This window comes from Salvelinus alpinus, chromosome 12 (genome assembly GCF_045679555.1).
Source record: "Salvelinus alpinus chromosome 12, SLU_Salpinus.1, whole genome shotgun sequence".
NCBI classification, from domain to species: Eukaryota; Metazoa; Chordata; class Actinopteri; order Salmoniformes; family Salmonidae; genus Salvelinus; species Salvelinus alpinus.
Window position 1 is genome coordinate 12,359,347 of NC_092097.1, and position 20,575 is coordinate 12,379,921.

The window sequence follows — 20,575 nt, forward strand, 5'->3', positions numbered from 1 at the left end:
TATACAACAGGGTGCAACCATATAAGAATCACTACCACATGATTATTACAGTTATCCACACTAGATTACAATCATTGTTGCACGGCTGAGCCTGCCGAAACAAATATCACAGCTGGGGCAGACGGAAAAATAACTTTCATCATGTCATTTCACGTCTGAAATTACGAAGCCATAGTCTTCGGGAACATCAAAAAGGCGATATTAGACCCAAAATGTTGCGGATAAAACCAATAAGGCCCAAATAAATAGGGGCTCCAAAACAAATAAGGACTCCAGTATGCTGAAGGTATTTTGCTTAACCTAAGTCACACATGAAGGATTTTAATGGCTCCAGTGGTTATCAGGTTTCGATTGTGTTTTATTCATCACTCTCACTACCGCAAACATTACAAAGCAATTCAAAAATGGCTTAGAAACTAAAATTACCTTTTTATTGAAACTAATTTATGTTTGACAATTGATGGAAAACAATAACAGGTCGCAACAGTCTCCTGCAATTTCCCTCGCCATTGTTGCCCGGCGGATCTGGGTAAAGGTAATTCGGAGAGCAAAGAACAGTCTTCATGGATGAGTGTGCAGAGCGTCTCGGGTGGGACCTGGATAAATATGGGAACTGCAATCGGGAACTTCTCAATTCCTTTCAAGAGGCTGTGAGCAGTGATTCGATTTGGAATAATGCCATACCTACCACAGACATGAAAGGAGCAGTTCTGCAAAACTGTTTGGGGGGAAAAAGCTGCACAGACAGGTACTGTAGATATCACACAAAGACAAAACAGCAGCAGTCGAGCTTGTGGACAAATTCCCCTGATTTTCCTCTTCTCCCTTTGATATTTCCCAAACATTACTGAATGTTCCATTTTGTTTGTTTGTATTGACACTGTTTAAAGTGGGGACAGTATGAATATAACCAGTGGTAATTTACTGCAAGTGAAACCTGTCTACACAAAAATGGGCCAAGTTAGAAAGAATTTGACCGTTTGGGGACACAGACAGCGATAAGAAGGACATTCATACTGTATCTTTCGACCACAGGGAACGACGAGACATTTATTTGATAACGGGTGATATCGCAGATTTAAGAGCACCTATTGTTCAAATTGGATGAATTAACCTTAATTAACCTTGCTCTGTAATATGCTCCATATTGTCATGTCACCTCGAGCAGCGATGCAGGAAGGAAAGCTCTCTTTCCAGGGCGACTCAATGGAAAAGTCTTGAGCGTCTCTCTCTGCAACCAACCCAACCTGCTTTGAAACTATATTGCTGATTAGTTCTGCTCCAGGAGCAGATTTAAATGTAAAATTACTGGGCTCACTGATTTATGAAGAGGACTATAAGGTCAGCTAATATATGTCATACTGACTATGGGACAAGTCTATTAGGAGGCAGGCTGTAATTATTTCTTAAAACATAAATCTCCTCTGAACCCATGCAAGAACACACTTTTGCTAATAGCTATTTGAGACTCTTAAGCTCTATTAAGAAAATATGTTCCTTGCAACTTCTCACAGATTAATATGAGATTTGGCAATTTGGAGTCAATTATATGCATCTACCTCTGCAATTGATGAAAAAAAATGAATGAAGGAGACTCATATTTTCTTTCTCACTGCAAAAAGAGAGATGCATTTTGTTGATACCATACCATTAAACTGCACACTGGTAGAAAATCAGTACAACGTTTATCCCATTTTGGAATAATTTTGGTTGAATACATTCTATTCTGAACATATTCTACTACCTCCAAAACTGTTTCATATGCTATGGCAGTTGAAAGTGTTTCTACATTTCAACTATAGACAGTATTACTGGTAAAAGAGAATGTGATCTCTGGACTGACTGGGCTTAATTGTCTGCAAGTGAACTCTCCATTTGGGAAGTCTAGACTGCTTGACTTTTCTCTATCAAAACACAAATTTAATGAATGACTTGCCAATGTCCCGTGCATGTGGGCCCATGGAGGTAATTCTGTGTCTATATTGGTCCAATCTTGGTACCGGGGGATTGGTAACAAAAGGTTTGGAGTGGCACTGCCGCCCTCTTTCATCTCAACACAGGATGGGGTGCTAGATAAAAGCCACAGAGAGCCTAGGAAATAGAGAGCCTAAAGGAACAAAGTGGACAAAAGCATTGGACATCTAAGGTGCTGAATTAATTTAACAAAGTATCTTTTTTGGGCATTATTTGGGATCGAGATAAAAGCCATCGCAGTAAAAAGAAGCAGTACTGGGACCACTTCACTGCAAGTGCAGGAGGCCATTTTTTGATCATCCTGATAAAACACACACACACACACACACACACACACACACACACACACACACACACACACACACACACACACACACACACACACACACACACACAGACACAGACACAGACACAGACACACACAGACACACACACACACACACACACACACACACACACACAGATACAAAACATAATGATAGTGGTAAAATTCACTGTGCCCCCTCCTGTCCTGAAAGCCAAAACAGAGCAAACAAACCATTGTTGCAAAAAGGGCCTGAAGAGCCAAGCAGAAATCCTTAATACAGTATGATACAGCCTATGTCTTAAGAGGAGCCTCTGCAGAGTCAGAGCAGCCAGTGCTGGGGAGGGACTTGACCAAATGCATGCTCCTCTAGGCACACAGCTGTGCTCGTGCTCTTTTTGTTCAAAAGAAAGCATGCAGTCAGCCTTCAAGGGACATTTCAAAGAATTCACATCAGTCGCAACAAAAATAACAGGCCTTGTGTATGTTGGCATTGAACTCCTCTTCGCCATGATTTCTTTTGAGAAATACAAAAGGAAATATATAAATAAATACAAATCAAGTGAGAAAAGAATTGCTTCGTAGTATCAAGACTGGTTACGTCTTTCGATTCTATCTAAACATACACACGAGAGAGGAAAAACAGAAGACTAGCAATACAATAACGTAGGTCTATGTCCATAATGGAACCAGCTAACTACAATAAATCACAGTTTGAATGTGACTCTTTATCCAATTAGCGTCCATTATTTTAAGTGTGGGATGACATTACACACAATGATCCAGATGAACCTGATGATCACATCCCAGCTATATGAGCATTCTAAATGCCAGGACAACTTATCATACTTCAACAAGGCTGTCCAAGCGGAACAATGGGATTCATTACGCAACCAACTCCTGGAGGTACGATTTACTACCGTGATGGGGGTAGAGCTAAAGGGACCGAGGGTCTATTTCAATGATGTTCTACTCTAGTACCCATCGCACACCATAAACCACATATTCAAATAAGTTTGTCATCATGACTTGATCTTTGGAAGTAGATGTGTTGCTATCAGATATGACATTTTGTTGATGATGATCTGTTTTTGTTTGACATGGACCATAGTACTATATCTGTTGTTGCTAGTCTTCTCTACCCCTTCAGTTCGGAAAGCAATTTTGATCTTTTAAGACACTTTGGCCACAGTATCTCTATTTGAGGTACAGAGTGAGGTATTCTTTCTCCTCACAGCAGGCTGTGTAGGGGCTATAGCTGGGTCTCCTTGGTGGTCGAGATCCTGGGGAGGCTTTGATGGTTTCCGCATCCTTCCCTTTCCGCTGAACTCAGAAACCAACCCCGGAGGATTTGCAAGGGATTGAAAGTTAGACTCATCTTTGCACGCTTAACTTACTGCACCTGGGTTAACTGGATTTGACATTGCATCATAGAGTAGGTTCAAATGTGCAGTAATGACTGATCTTTCTTTTCATTTTGCTCTTATCAAAGAAGAAGCATTCAAAGCCACAAGGTGGAGAAATGTACATGATATCTGATGCAACTACATACAGTACTGTACAGATACAGTACCTGCATTCTATTAAGGAAAAAGTTGAAATAGCTGGTAGATATTTACCCTTCATTAACTCAGCTTACTGTGCTCAATCTATACACATTATCACAACAGCTGGAGAGTAATGTTCAGGAATTATTCACATTTAAATGAGGGATTTATGTACTGTATATCCTCCAGGGCTTGTGGTCTGCTCTCGTGACTTAGTGGGATTTTCACACCATGTTCAGTAAATCTAGGATTCTCAAATCTCTGGATGAACAGGGCTCGTATAAATCTATAGCCCAGAGGGACAAAAAGGAAATAAAAACAGCGAATCTGCAATTGCACATGTTCTGTGAGAGAAGTACATACACGCTCTATGAATATAAACTAAAAACAACTAATGACCGTTTTCTGGCAAAATATACACTACCGGTCAAAAGTTTTAGAACACCTACTCATTCAAGGATTTTTCTTTATTTGACTTTTTTCTACATTGTAGAAAAATAGTGAAGACATCAAAACTATGAAATAACACATACGGAATCATTCAGTAACCAAAAAAGTGTTAAACAAATCAAAATATATTTTGTATTTGAGATTCTTCAAATAGCCACCCTTTTCCTTGATGACAGCTTTGCACACTCTTGGCATTCTCTCAACCAGCTTCACCTGGATTGCTTTTCCAATAGTCTTGAAGGAGTTCCCACATATGCTGAGCACTTCATGGCTGCTTTTCCTTCACTCTGTGGCCCGACTCATCCCAAACCATCTCAATTTGGTTGAGGTTGGGGGATTGTGGAGGCCAGGTCATCTGATGCAACAAGACCATCACTCTCCTTCTTGGTAAAATAGCCCTTACTCAGCCTGGAGGTGTGTTGGGTCATTGTCCGGTTGAAAAACAAATGATAGTCTCACTAAGCGCAAACCAGATGGGATGGCATATCGCTGTGGTAGCCATGCTGGTTAAGTGTGCCTTGAATTTAAAAAAAATCACGGACAGTGTCACCAGCAAAGCACCCCCACACCATAGCACATCCTCCTCCATGCTTCACGGGGGGAAATACACATGCAGAGATAATCCATTCACCCACACCTCATCTCACAAAGACACGGCGGTTGGAACCAAAAATCTCCAATTTGGACTCCAGACTAAAGGACAGATTTTCACCGGTCTAATGTCCATTGCTCGTGTTTCTTGGCCGAAGCAAGTCTCTTCTTCTTATTGGTGTCCTTTAGTAGTGGTTTCTTTGCAGCAATTCAACCATGAAGGCTTGATTCACACAGTCTCCTCTGAACAGTTGATGTTGAGATGTGTCTGTTACTTGAACTCTGTGAAGCATTTATTTGGGCTGCAATTTCTGAGGCTGGTAACTCTAATGAACGTATCCTCTGCAGCAGAGGTAACTCTGGGTCTTCCATTCCTGTGGCGGTCCTCATGAGAGCCAAGTTCTTGAAATGTTCTATATTGACTGACCTTCATGTCTTAAAGTAATGATGGACTGTTGTTTCTCTTTGCTTATTTGAGCTGTTCTTGCCATAACATGGACTTGGTCTTTTACCAAATAGGGCCATCTTCTGTATATCCCCCCTACCTTGTCACAACACAACTGATTGGCTCAAAAGCATTAAGAAGGAAATTAACTTTTAAGAATGCACATCTGTTAGTTGAAATGCATTCCATTTGACTACCTCATAAAGCTGGTTGAGAGAATGCCAAGAGTGTGCAAAGCTGTCATCAATGCAAAGGGTGGCTATTTGAATAATTTCAAATATAACATTTATTTTGAGTTATTTAACACTTTTTTGGTTACTACATGATTCCATATGTGTTATGTATAGTTTTGATGTCTTCGCCATTATTCTACAATGAAGAAAATAGTAAAAAATTAAGAAAAACCCTTGAATGTGTAGGTGTTTTAAAACTTTTTACCGGTAGTGGATATAAAAATGTCTGTACTAACATACTTTTAATCCGGACCCACATTTTAATTTCCATTGCCAACAAATACCTTTTCTATAACAAATGATTGGTAAGTTTTCAGTCTAACACTATAGTCAAACTTGAATACACTGTTTAACAATGTATCACATTCAAAGCATGGCCTTTGAAATAGTTTCCACGTAACAACTGAACTCTGTGACTCAGACACATTGGATATACAAGCTATTCATCAGTATGAAATATGGGTGTACATCTTTTACATAATCACTGATAATGAATCAATAGAAATACTTATCAAGGCCAGACGGTATTGAGTGAGAGAGTGGCCCTCTATTCATCAGTTAGCCATGCCTCAGCCAGCAGACAGGACCTACTCCTCACCGGCAGCACCATCATCCATCAAAAGTTCAGAGAGGGAAGAGTAACGCCAAATTATTTGGAGCACCGCCACTCTCATGGGGGTAACCTTGACGGTCCAGCAGAATATCTAGAGGATCATAACTTTTTCCAACTGAAGAATATGTACCTATTGAAACTTTACACTGTACACTCTTAGAAAAAAGGGTTCCAAAAGGGTTCTTCGGCTCTCCCCATAGGATAACCCTTTTTGGTTCCAGGCAGAACCCTTTTTGGTTCTATGTAGAACCTTTTGGGGTTTCATGTAGAACCCTCGGTCGAAAGGGTGCTACATGGAACCCAAAAGGGTTCTACCTGGAACCAAAAAGGGTTCTTCAAAAGGTTTTCCTATGGGGCCAGCCGAAGAACCATTTAAGGTTCTAGAATAAACCTTTTTCTCTAAGAGTGTAGGAAGCAGAGTGCTGATTGTTGTCCATACTGAAATTCAGACCATACCATCGGGTATTACTAGTAGACCAAAAAATATATCCAAACATGACTGCCAAATCACTTACATGTAAGCAGATGGAGTTTGTTTAAGATATTCCTAAATATTTCTGATAAGAAAGTCCAACAAAGTGCCATTATTATGCACTTTGAGATTATTCTTGTATAATGAAAAGCACTTTACAAATGTAATAAATTATTATTAATGATTATGTTTTATTTTAGACAGCTCTTCCCCTGTGCTCAATGTCACTTCAAGTTCATAGACATGGAAATGAGCAGATGGAAAACTAGCCATTGGTTTAAAGTGAGCGAGGCAGGAAGCAACAGTTCCAACATCAGAGGATTTGCATTCACAGAGCAAACAAATTGAACATTACATCAATCAGGGTGAGTATATCCTAAGGGTGTGAAGAAGTTGTGAGGAATAAATGATACATCCCATGAATATTAAGAGATAAAATTTATTCTGAATATTAACACCAGAATGAGATAAACATGACAGTTGTTGTAAAAGTTGTTGTAAGAGCGTCTGCTAAATGACTTAAATGTAAATGTAAAAGTTGTTGTACAAAATGGAAAAGGATTGATACAGTGTTGAAAGGGGCTGGATGAGATAAAGATGACAGTTGTTGTACAAAATGGAAAGGGATTGATACAGTGTTGAAAGGGGCTGGATGAGATATACATGACAGTTGTTGTACAAAATGGAAAAGGATTGATACAGTGTTGAAAGGGGCTGGATGAGATAAACATGACAGTTGTTGTACAAAATGGAAAAGGATTGATAGTGTTGAAAGGGGCTGGATGAGATAAATATGACAGTTGTTGTACAAAATGGAAAAGGATTGAGACATTGTTGAAAGGGGCTGGATGAGATAAACATGACAGTTCTTGTACAAAATGGAAAAGGATTGATACAGTGTTGAAAGGGGCTGGATGAGATAAAGATGACAGTTGTTGTACAAAATGGAAAAGGATTGATACAGTGTTGATAGGGGCTGGATGAGATAAAGATGACAGTTGTTGTACAAAATGGAAAAGGATTGACACAGTGTTGATAGGGGCTGGATGAGATATATATGACAGTTGTTGTACAAAATGGAAAAGGATTGATACAGTGTTGAAAGGGGCTGGATGAGATATATATGACAGTTGTTGTACAAAATGGAAAAGGATTGATACAGTGTTGATAGGGTCTGGATGAGATAAACATGACAGTTGTTGTACAAAATGGAAAAGGATTGATACAGTGTTGAAAGGGGCTGGATGAGATATATATGACAGTTGTTGTACAAAATGGAAAAGGATTGATACAGTGTTGAAAGGGGCTGGATGAGATAAAGATGACAGTTGTTGTACAAAATGGAAAAGGATTGACACAGTGTTGATAGGGGCTGGATGAGATATATATGACAGTTGTTGTACAAAATGGAAAAGGATTGATACAGTGTTGAAAGGGGCTGGATGAGATATATATGACAGTTGTTGTACAAAATGGAAAAGGATTGATACAGTGTTGATAGGGGCTGGATGAGATAAAGATGAGTTACAGTGGTTGAAAGATTGTCAAAAACCTAAGAAGATAAATCTTCTTATTTAATCATCCTTTGCATTCTTAAACAATTTTTATGTTCAGCCAGTCATTCCTTGATAAACCTAAGGAAATTCATCACAACAATTATGTATTTAAAAAAAGATGACAGTACACAAGAATCATGATTAAAACACTATAAAACACTATGCATGAGGTTCACGTTCAATGCTGATTTGAATTTATTTTTTAACTTTCTTTACCCAGAACTCAATTACTGAATTAAAAAGCAGAGCTTGTCCTTCAGACAACATCAGTGCGTCCGTAATGACAATGATCCATTTCCCATGGATCTTACTGACAAGGCTTTCAATATCTGTGCAATTAAAGTAAGCCAATTCAGGAGGAAAGGCAGAGAAACACATATCTCCTTGAAGTATTTGATGTTCATTGTTCTTGGTCTCTTTTTATTATCTCAACTTTGCAAGGTCAAGCTCCAGTGGAATAATCACAGAGCATATTTTAAAACACTAAATAGCCAACTTTCATTACGCTTCTCTGGAAGAAGATGGTATTGATTGAAGCCATATCTCCATAGAATTCATTTTAAGAGCAATAACATATTTCATTAATTTAATCTGCACATGGACAGAATGTATTTTTGATTGAGCTGAAGCGGGCTCACTGACGTAGCACCACCGCAGCCCCCACACGGGGTGGAACGAGCTTTGGATTTTGTTGCATTATTTTATAAGGGAAAAGATTTGTTTTTATTCATTTCCATGTCGGCTCTTTGCCTGGAAACGCCCTTGTCCGGAGCAAAGGGTCCCAATTTCAAACTCTCCAAAAAACGGTTTCAAATGTAATAACGGGCAAAAATGTATATTAACTGAAAAATTATAGGATGTAATTTCTTGGAATATCCCTCTGTGACTTGAAAGAATATTTCTCTCAAAACTTTGATTCCTAAAATGTGTGTCCAGAGATTTGGTTGACTTAATCAGGAATGAGCAGGGTCAGCTATACCACAAGGACCCCTTATTCATGTACTCATTACATGGCAACAAAACCACTCATGGTCTGTAAAGTTCTCTACTTTTGATAGATTAAAACAAACAATATTGGAATCACCATGGTGACAACCATAATCTGTCAACTCCATCTGCCTGATAGATTAAGATAGACTATGGTATGAATTTTGGTCCAAATATGTCACATTTCATTCGGTTTTAGAGTTATAAAGCAACTGAGGAAAAACAAAATTGCTACTGTGTACACCACTTGAGTAAAGTGGTATACAATTTTTGTCAATTCCGTAAAACATCAACTCTGTCAGATTTTTCTCTAACGTCAACTCTGTCTGAGTCCTGAAAGATCTGACAGAATGGTTATGTTTTTATTGGGGATTTTCAATTGAATCATTTTCCATATTTACAAATGTTGGTACTGAACTTTATTTTATGAGGAAAACATATGTCTGTTTTGAGTATCTGTTGTCAACTCTGTCAGTGGCTCCGTCACTGATGACTAACCCTCTTAAGATATTTGTTTTAGTCAATTTTCTGAAAAGATATTGTAATCACCGTTCTGCAACATTGAAGTATTTGCTATGCTAGACCTAAGGAATAATGTCTGCTTCATAAATGTTATTTTATGTTCTAAATCTAGAAAAACATGCCAAAATGCTAACAAGATTAGCCCTGGAGTCTTTAACAGTGCTATAAAACAAAACAAAGAGAAGTTTGGAGATGTGTATTACATATTTGAATAATTCCATTTTTAGAATTAAACAATCATGGCCTTTAAACACTTGTTGGACAATAAAGGTCCTTCCTCGAACCTTGCGGTGGCCCCCCCGTGAACATGCGCTACGCCACTGACTGTACTGCACCAACTAAGTGGTACGCAAGTTACAGTATAAAATGACATTCATATATTACATGTGAATCAACAGAAAACCATTTTCAAGTTCAAGAACACAATACAGATAACATAGAAACAGGTAAGAAATGAACACATGGAAAACTATCGGCACAAGATTAATAAGATGTAGAGTATTTTGTGCCCAAAGGTATAATAGTGTCAAATTCACCAATTTCCTCACATAACATGATGCCATCCTCTGAGGAAAATGAGCTGGCCGATCAGTGGTCTACTCACATGAATATTTGTAATGACCGGTATCCACCCACACCATTCTGTTGTTGTGGTACGCCCACACCATTCCAACACAGAAAAACGTATTTTTAACATACTTCATGAAAAACAAATTGACTCATATTTCACTCATATTAGCTAGGTTTCCATCCCATTGGCAACAGATTTTCATGCGCATATTCAAAAATACGCATAAAGAAAATAGGCACATTTTCCCAACAGTGGTGTGTTCCGCTAAACTGAACTGTTGTGGACAAAAATCAGCGCGTGATGACGTAGTCCACACAAAATGTTATTTTTCACTTAAGTTTTCATGTTCCATCGCATTTTCAACTCTACCCATAATTTTGTCCCAAAAAACTGTTGAGTTAAATAGCAAACGTGCCTCCTCTGGTCCTGGCAGGTGTGCTCTAGCCAACAACAGCTCACAGACGTAGTGAAGGTAGGCTGTATGGGTAGGCTAGTCTACATGATGAGATTATAATGGATAAGATAATGTTTTTATTTGTCAAACGGCAGTCAAGCATCGATCATCATGTCACCAGAATAAGACCCTCGATATTTATTGGAAAGGAGCATCAAGCTCACTGGGCACTTTCACCACCCTGTAAAGTTCATCATAACTTATTTCATCTGTAGCCTAATAAACTGCATGGTTTCTGAGTCATAGTGGGAGGACCACAATCCATATCATCGCAACTCCAAGTTTACTTCGATATGACGGTTACTAGATCAATATTTGCGCATCAAGGCCTTCCCACCGCCATTTCTCGCATAATGAATTGTACCCACACAAAAAGATCCCACCATGTCGAACGGACAAACAAATGATCTGTCGGCGTTCATAGAATTGTAACGAAACGTCCTGTTTCCATCACAGCTGTCGTTCTTTTTTTTAATACGGTATGACTTTACGAGCATAAAAACTGTGGATGGAACATGCTTACTGTAATTAATTTCATAGTCATTGGGAAACACAGGACAGTTACTTTCATGTTTCAGTACTTTCTTCACTGATTTTACAGTAGAATCTTCCCTAAAACATTGCTGATCATTTGGGATGACAACGTGTGGCTTTAGACGTCAGGTCGTCACAATGTTGACATGAAGCTGAGAGCCACATAGACATTATCTCTCATCGCTACTCTAACAAATTGTAGGATACACTCTAATAATATCAGACGCCCTTAAAATTATTCTCTTCCACCCGCACCATTCAATCATCATGTGGAGTTAATGAATCTTTACCAAGAGTAATAAAGAAGATACATGCCTTAATATGTGACAACAACCCAAGACTGGTAAGGTCAGGCCCTGGCAATTGATGGAACTGTCACTGTATTGCCCTATAGTGGCAGTGGAGTTCCCTTACGAAATCGAATTGTTCCTGCTCAGGGGTTAGACTGGGCTCAACCAAGGGACAAAACAAATAGCGTGTGAGGGATGGAGCGGCCTTGTTCCCAACGTGGGGCATCAAAATTCAATCTGAAGAAGCCATCACTCACTTCACTGCCAATGTCGTCATTTAAGGATGTCCAATCACTGGAGGAGCAGCAGGGAGTATTGAGTTCTTAGTTCATAGGGAAAGAGCTAAATGGAAACCACAGTCTCCTTATCTTATTCACAATCTTGATCTTCTTCTACTCAAGTCTCAGTCATAATGTCTAAAGTTCCGCAAAAATATGACTTTCTTTATCTGATTCTACAATAACGATTATTTTCACATGCTGAGACAAGATGATTTCTATTCGGTTTTATACTTACGGTGACATTACTTTTGCTCAATACGCTTTAACTGAACATCTTTGAGAGTCTGTCATGTGTTATAAAGACAGTATGTGGTAGAGTAGGCATTTATTGCTACTTATTTTGAGTAACAGCCAAGCCTGGGGAAAGTGATGGAGAGTTAGTTTTGTGCGTTGGAGTTGTGTAGATTCATGTTTAAGCTCTATCAGGATTAGGATGCACCCTGACAGAAAGGGGAGTGTGGAATCACAGCACTGGGAACTGCTGCTCCCCAAGGAGACATTTTCATGTTGATCGCTTTATCAGGCGGGACACGAGACACTATCACAAGTCCCAATGACATATCTTTTATGTCACATGCTTTCACACTGCTGGCTAGTACAGTTTGATCAGAAAGGGAACTAAAGATAGTTAGTGACTTACATGCAAAGGTTAGACTAGCCTCTCGGCTCACGATGGTCCCAAAAGAGTTGAAGGCGAGGCACTGATATGTTCCAGCATCCTGGTCTTTGTCCAAATGGCTGATTCGGAGGTTGCCTCCAGACAGGCTGTAGTGTGAGACTGATTTTGGAGTGATTGCGGTGCCATTCAGTTTCCACCTAAAAACAAAATGAAAAACAGTCAGATCCAGAACAATTGATAGACAATTTGAATATCCCACCATTAACTCCATTCTAATGTAGATCATTCACCTTTAGGACAAGATGAGATTCTGACAAAGAAAATGATGATTTTACCTTCATTTGATTAATTCCTTTTCAATAAGCGAAGAAAGGGCTTAGCGTTAATCTAAGTAGTGAACCACACTGACGGCCGGCACACCACGGAGCAGAAAAGAACCCACTCAACAAGAATACACAGCCTCCATCGCCATCCATCTTGCTAGACACCCAGTCAAACAGCATAAAAATGCAGCTTAATCATTACGATGCAGCAATTAAAATTAATGACTAGCGCCCTGCATTCTGCACTTTTGCATTCTACACCAGGCTACAAGATTATCATTGGTGTTAGAGGTGATCAGTGAAGGATATAATTCACTTATGAAGGCAGCAGATTCCTCAATCCCTCCACATAGAGCACAATGGCCGTTACAATACCAAACAACATGGGGGGTAAAGGGATCGATACCAGCTAAATCTCCGCTACGGAGGTGTGAACCCGTAATTTACACATCACAACGTCTTGACAGAAAAACGCTTTGATACATGTAGGTATTTTCAACAATGTCCAGTTCAATTACAAAAAAAAGTAAAAAAATGGCATTTCACATATGAGTAAGCATGATAGGTATTCTTAATCACTTTATTGGGAAATGGGCGACGCAAATCATGATTAGCGTCCAGGGCGATTAGTTGCTGATTATGTCTTTGGAGTGAGGAGAATAATTGATTGTCTTTATGGATTCCAAACAGCTCAACAAATAGGGTGAATTTGTCAAAGCATTCCTAGGAATTTCTCCATTAGGTTGGTGTAGCTCTGCTTGAATAGATAAAAGCTATTTTATTGTATGATTTAGCCGAGAAAAGGCATACTAATAAAGAGTCCACTGTAAAAGGTTAATGCCAGGTTAAAAGCATAACATTTGACGTCAATGTCTTCGTTCTCTTTCATCTAGCATTTAGACAACTACTGACCATATCAAGCATTTATATAAAGACTGGGACTGAGAGTTCTCGCTATAGAGAGGGGAGAACTCAGGTCTTGCTACGCCAATTATGACTGAGACACACTCAAGATAATAAGCACCTGAACATGTTCTGCATCAATGCTTGAGAAAAAGGGAACATGTAGTTCACCTAAAAATATCTGATTATAAACATTCCCTGTGGCTTTCTTCTTATGCACAGAATACAATATGGCCATGCCATTAAATACATAGTGCTTATTGGAGTAGCACTGCTTGTACAAGCATCATATATAATGATTCCCGAATTCATTACCATGCCTACTCCACACTAGCCTTACAGTACACACACAAGTCCCCTGGTCTCCAGAGCCTCATTACTTTACACACACTATGGCAAAGGTCCTCCCTGACCATCTCACAAGGCAACTCCAGCCATTCGCTTACTTCCAATGCAAGAAAAACAAGTACCAACATGAATATTTTACTTCCCAGTAGTGAGTCTACTCTAACTAGTCAGACTTTCAGAGAGAGAACCTGCAATAGGGAGAGAAGAGGATCTAACATGATCCTAGATCTCCAAGGGAGGAAGTCGTCATCAGCTCTCATAGCAGGCTGTTATGCGTTGTTACTAAGTGCTGTTTTTGTTTCAGAGAAAAAAATGATATTCCATTAAAAATGAAAGCACCCTATTAAACAGCTTTCTATTATTCTTCAACAGAGAAAGTGAGCAACATATCCACAAGGAAAGCACTTAATAGAGCCAACAATTTTAATTACACGTGCTCGCTAATTATTTTACTGACGGTTATTCATTTAATGCTTTATCCATGACTTTCTAAGACATTAAAAGAGAGCAGATTTCGGGACAGAGACAGATATTTGATGAGTGATGTATGAGTTATCTTGTTACAAATCAGAAAGACTGCAGAGTTTACTACCCTGCAGAAGAAGATCACTGTCTATCTATCAATGTGCTACACTGTCTCATTTTCACATGCGTTGGCAGGGAGAAGTCTTAATACGTAGCGTTAAATGTGTCTTTCAAAAAGGCCGGTTGACAGGAAAAAATATGCTAGCTTAGGATTGTCAACGTCTTTTTTGTAGCAAATAGGGTGTATTGGATGAGAGCTAAGACTGCTCCCGAGTGGCGCAGTGGTCTAACACACTGCATCTCAGTGCTAGAGGCGTCACTACAGACCTTGGTTTGATCCCGGTCTGTATCACAACCGGCTGTGATCAGGAGTCCCATAGGGCGGTGCACAATTGTCCCAGTGTCGTCCGGGTTAGGGGAGGGTGTGGCTGGGGTAGGCCGTCATTGTAAATAAGAAGTTGTTCTTAATTGACTTGTCTAGTTAAATAAAGGTTAAGTAAAAAATGTACAAATGTTAACCGCCATAGCTTTGACTGATATGGTAATCATGAGAAAACACATAACTCATAACTCCACTTGTCTTTAGGTCAACATCGGAGCATTACGCTCGACAAGGAATGTTCTGCACAAAGGAATAAGTAAGGGAGTTAGGTTAACACACTAAGATGAAATCTATGGTCTTGTCACTAGATGTTGTCCTGACAATGACTCTTGAATAGAATTTAACACCACAGCTATGATACATCGAGCAATACATCTAATCAAGTGCATGGACATGCCGCAGACAATCGAGTAATCTCATTGGCTATCAATCATTCTAGAGGGGGACACTGGTACAGCAGCTCCGTTTGTTAAGCACATGCTTAATGCGATGTCTCAACAGGATGTCCATACAGTGGCATGACACAATGCCACGTGGCTTACGAGTTTGTAGAATGTTACATCTTTTCCTTCAGCCTTCTGCATGTGGTACTTTTATTTCTGGGGGAAACAAAAATAGACCCAGAACCAGGGAACAATGCTTCTTCTTTCTGGAGTTAATATTCTCTTAGAAGCTTTATGTTTGTAGGGACAGACAGTTTTAAAGCGTCTCGGAGGATGAGCCAAATGTAATGCCCAACCTCTCTTACATCAGCCAGTCACAGCATACGATTCTGTGATGTGCAGTTAATGAACTTTGAAGATGATTTAGTCTACAGCCTGCGTAAAGGAAGACAGTCTTAGAAGGCATGCAGGCAGGCAGCCCATCCCAGCCCAGGCTCTGCGCTCTCTCTGACAGGACTGTACAGCGACCTTGACAGGAAACAGCTGATTAGGTCATCCTTTAAACTGGCTCAATCCCAAGTATTAAACGTACCAATCCTTCTAAATCTCAACCCAGCAATTTCAGTGTGCAAACATGATTGATTTGAACCTTGTAGTTGCCAGCGATACAACTTACTAACCTTTCGATAGACTAATGAACCGTCCAGGAAAAGAAGAGAGCGAAAGGGACAGTCTCTTTGAGCCTCAATTCGTTTGAACCAGATAATGTTCATAACCGGAGACACACTGCTTTTCTCAAAATAGGAAAGATAATGTTCCATACTATTTCTTAAGTGGGATGAATGCTTTTACCGTTCATGTATGCGTGATCTCGATGAGCAAAAAAATATATATACAGTACCAGTCAAATGTTTTAGAACACCTACTCATTCAAGGGTTTTTCTTTATTTGTACTATTTTCCACAATGTAGAATAATCGTAAAAATAAAGAAAAGCCCTGGAATGAGTAGGTGTGTCCAAACTTTTGACTTGTACTGTATATATATATTATTATTTTTTACGATTTTGTGTCCAGCAGTCAGGGTGCTACATCAGAATGAAATAAAATTCATAAAATTATCGATCCACAAGAACAGAACAGAGGGAAATTATTGTGGTGGGAGACGTGCACTGTGTAATACATACTCACCGATAAAGTGGAGATGGGCTTCCCTGGGCCTCACAGCTGAACACCACCTCTCTGTTCTTCTCCTGGGAGTCCACAGGGAACACAATGCTGCCAGGCTGCTTGGTGAATACTGGGCTCTGCAGGACACTGCTCTCTATAGGGGACACACGGACAGGGGATAACACTCAGCTTACACTCAGGCTCAGACAACAAACCTGCTTGCGAAACAGACAATTAGTCAGAGGCAGCAAACAGGCCAGACCTGGTAAAACCATAAGGGTGGACGAACCACAAGCAGACAAAACATATCAATTAATTCTGTCTGTCACAGCACCGTCGCACAGACAAGAATTATCGGAAGTGAGACGTGTCTTCAAAAGCTATTGAGGAGGTAATAGGATAGCTCCAAATTTATACCAGTCGGGACACGTTTTAACTTGCATCCTTTTTTCCCAAAGTGCTATTGGAGTAGTTGTGTCTCTGCAGACGTTTAAGCAATTAGTTGTGCGGTTAGCGTTCCTCGGCTGTGGTTTTGTATTCTCTCAGTGAAATGAAACACAGAACGGAAGTCTCCATTACTCCATGGGCAGCTGGGAATCCAATGGGCTATCTGTGCATGACTCAACAAAAGCCTTTAGTGTCAGTAAGCCATGGGATAAAGGACAAGTGACAGCCTTTGTAACCACCTTACCTTTGGCCTAGAATGTGATTAGATGTGATTCAAGGGTTATACAGTACATTACCTAGCCAATCTTCAGCCATTTCCATTGTACGCTGCAGTAGTAGCAGACTCATGCTCTAGCCAGATCCATCAAGACATGACTATGGACTGTCTGTCAGGTCATTTAAAAAAACAAAAAAACAACACAACCAAAGAGTGTATTTAACACCTGCCTGTGGCTAGCCTGGCTAAAAGATATTCATGACTGGTTCCTGAAATGTGTATAACATCAAAGGTCAGTGTTCTTATTGGCTTGCAGCGGTGGTGCATATTGCCTCTACAATGGAGATCCAGGCCACTTATTTTGTCTCCGGAATAGAAAAGCTTTTTAGCAGCAGGATGTATCAATGCTACATTGTGCAGTAAATAACAAAGCCACTCAAAACATGACAATTTGCCTTATTCAATGCAATGTTTAAATAAACAATAAAAGCAAAAATACCTTACTGAGGGAATGATTTCCTGTGTTTGTGACCGTAGCTTTTGTCCTACCCTCACAAATTGCACAATTTCTATAATTACATGCCTTTGATGCCCTGTGAGCAGTCATTGAGACTTCATGCTAATTTGGGGAAAGATAAGCTCTGTTTTTCCCAGAACTTTGCAATGAAAATGAACACATCTGTTGTTTCTGTTTGGGATCTTCTCTAAGGTACCTCCCCTGAGGTAAAATGAAAAAACAACAGAAAAACATGCTGGAGACGTCACGTGACTGATAAGCTAATGTGACAAAATGCATTTCAAAACAAAAACCCTAACTACGATACAGTACTCCCTGCAGACCTAAAATCTTTTCTTCCCGTTTTCAAACTAGGCCTGTTGGAAAAACAATTCGGGAGTGGCTCTAACATGCTTTAGCAAAAGAACGCATGTGTAAACATAATGAGTGAAGACAAATTACAGTATATTGCCGCAAGTCCAAACTCATATCACTTCTGCAACAGATGTGACAGTCTCCACTGATTATGACACGTTCCCATTCCCAATTTGGGATATTGTATTGCCAGTACGTGATACAGTTAAAGAAAGCAGCACATCATCTTCACTCTCATTCTGGGCAGACATAATAATAGTGTACTGTACATCTTATTCTACAGTGAAAGTAGGTCACCATTAAAGCCTCATGGAACACATGCAGCTATCTTTACTGTACTCCCTACTGGCCTCGCATACCGTACCCCAGACCCAAAAAATAAGAAAGATTATAGCTTCATAGCACGATTCATGCGCATAATATTTGGCAGAAGAAACTTGTCAGGTGAAAGCACCAGGGTATACTTCCGCTGAGAAGGAGCTCTGAATTCCAGCATGGCTCAAATTGGTGGCTGCATTCATAACTGTGACATTCACACACACTTCCCCCATTTCTCATGCAAAATTCAGGCTATGAGACAGAGATGGTGTTTTCATACTGTTCCATCAAATTTTCATGGGGTCATAATCAGGTTCCTCAATACACTGAGAGAGTTAGGATTGAAGTAATGCCCACATCCTTGCTAGATTTAACACAGAGGTTACAAATGGAATAGATGATTGTTTAATGGAGAATACATTGGGAAGTGTACGATACAGAGACAGAGGCCATAAACCCTATTCCAGAAAGTTGACGTAAACAGATTTACATGTTGTGTCATTATTGTTGCCATCTGTAATAAGACCAAGCCAATTGTATTCACTCACTGATTGTGGGATGACCTTTATGAGCTTGTCATGGACGCCAGATTTTATTCTCAGAATGTGTCTTTTTTTCATCTTGAGAGAAAATGATCAAACAAATTTGTTCCGGATTCAATGAATAATACGACTGAATTCAAAACATTGTACTGAATGAATGAAATAATCTAAGAAAGATATGTAATTGATATCTAGTGTCTCACATGAGATTTCCTTTGAATTACTGTAGCCACAATGAGAAGAGAAACTGGATGTAGATTATTTATGACTGACTACTTGAAATGATCATTTTTGGTAAGATCTTTACATTTTTGGTAAGATCTTTACATTTTTGGTAAGATCTTTACATTTTTGCACCCAGTGAGAGCTGTTTAGTGAACTGAAAATGCTTTGTGAAGGGCTTGGCTGCTTCCAGACTGCTGTCTATTCTCACTCTGTAAATAAAGTATGAAAATGATGTGTTCACACTGTGTGTGTGTGTGTGTGTGTGTGTGTGTGTGTGTGTGTGTGTGTGTGTGTGTGTGTGTGTGTGTGTGTGTGTGTGTGTGTGTGTGTGTGTGTGTGTGTGTGTGTGTGTGTGTGTGTGTGTGTACGTGTGGGACTAGCACGTCAAGAGAACAGCACTCAGCTATTTCAATTTATAGTCGCATAAACTGATGGATATTGCATATCGTTGAGTGGTAAACTATTGTATTTGTGCGAAGCAGGATGCAAATAAATTCATGACTAATTTCACAACCCTTCAACAGGTACAGTATGTGAAGACTGGCTGATTTTTTTCACAAGTGCGTAGGCCTATCTGGTATTTATTTAAAAGTTAATGGGTTTATATATCTAGTTGATGCGTGTATGTTTGTGTGTGTGCACCAGAATTCTTATTTTCCATTATACAAAGAATATAATTTCAGTAAAGGGTGTCTGTGATAGAGAATACAGAAAAAACAATATTGTTTGCTTGCCTCCACTGCATTGCACTTGAGCTGGTATAATTGGACTTGTTTTGTTTCCACTCAGACAGACAGCCTCATCAGAGTCCTTACTGGTTAGACTGAAGTCCCAAGTGATGTGACAGACTCGTGTGTTTATCTCAGGTCCACAATGCTACCTTCCCTGGATGGATGATGCAACAACAGCAGAGACTGGAGAATATATATATTAAACCATAAAGCTACTGTACAGGTTGGGGGGGGGGGGGGGGTAAAAACAGAACAGATTGTTCAACCAAACAGGCAATTGAATAGAGTTTCAAGCAGGTATTGACTATGTGCATTGCATTTCTGTTCTCATCAGTGAATATTTTGCAGTTGTACTCTACATGACTATAGGACATATTGATGAGGAAAGCACATAGACGAGGTGGTGGAGTTACTGCAACAGTGGATAAAAACGATTTAATACAGTTTTTGTTTTTACCAAGACACCAACTGTATTATGTAAAGTTTCAGTGTGTGGTAGTACTGCATAGTTACTACATCACCAGTCTACTGTACACTTGCATTGGCTTACTATATTGGTCAACTTTGAATTGGCATGGTGACTTTCTCTTTACAAAGATGACCTCTTCTGTCACAGTCATTATGAGACTTAATAAACGTTGACATGATCTTAGTAGAGCGCAGTTTAAATTAAACGTCACATCTTTAAAGCGATGATTAACAGGGAGAGCCAGAGCCGTTATTCTGGAACAGGTGCACACACCCTTTGG

General features: G+C 39.5%; 1 protein-coding gene across 3 annotated transcripts in view; it reads right to left on the minus strand.

Moving 5' to 3' along the window:
* The window catches only part of LOC139535553 (contactin-4-like), a 182,015-nt gene that overhangs the window by 113,869 nt on the left and 47,571 nt on the right, over positions 1-20,575 (minus strand). For all 3 annotated transcript variants that reach the window (XM_071335060.1, XM_071335058.1, XM_071335059.1), the window contains exons 3-4: positions 16,497-16,629; positions 12,465-12,640 (exon numbers count right to left, since the gene is read on the minus strand). In XM_071335060.1, the coding sequence (XP_071191161.1) occupies positions 12,465-12,640; positions 16,497-16,629 (309 nt within the window). The remainder of the gene's footprint in view (positions 1-12,464; positions 12,641-16,496; positions 16,630-20,575) is intronic.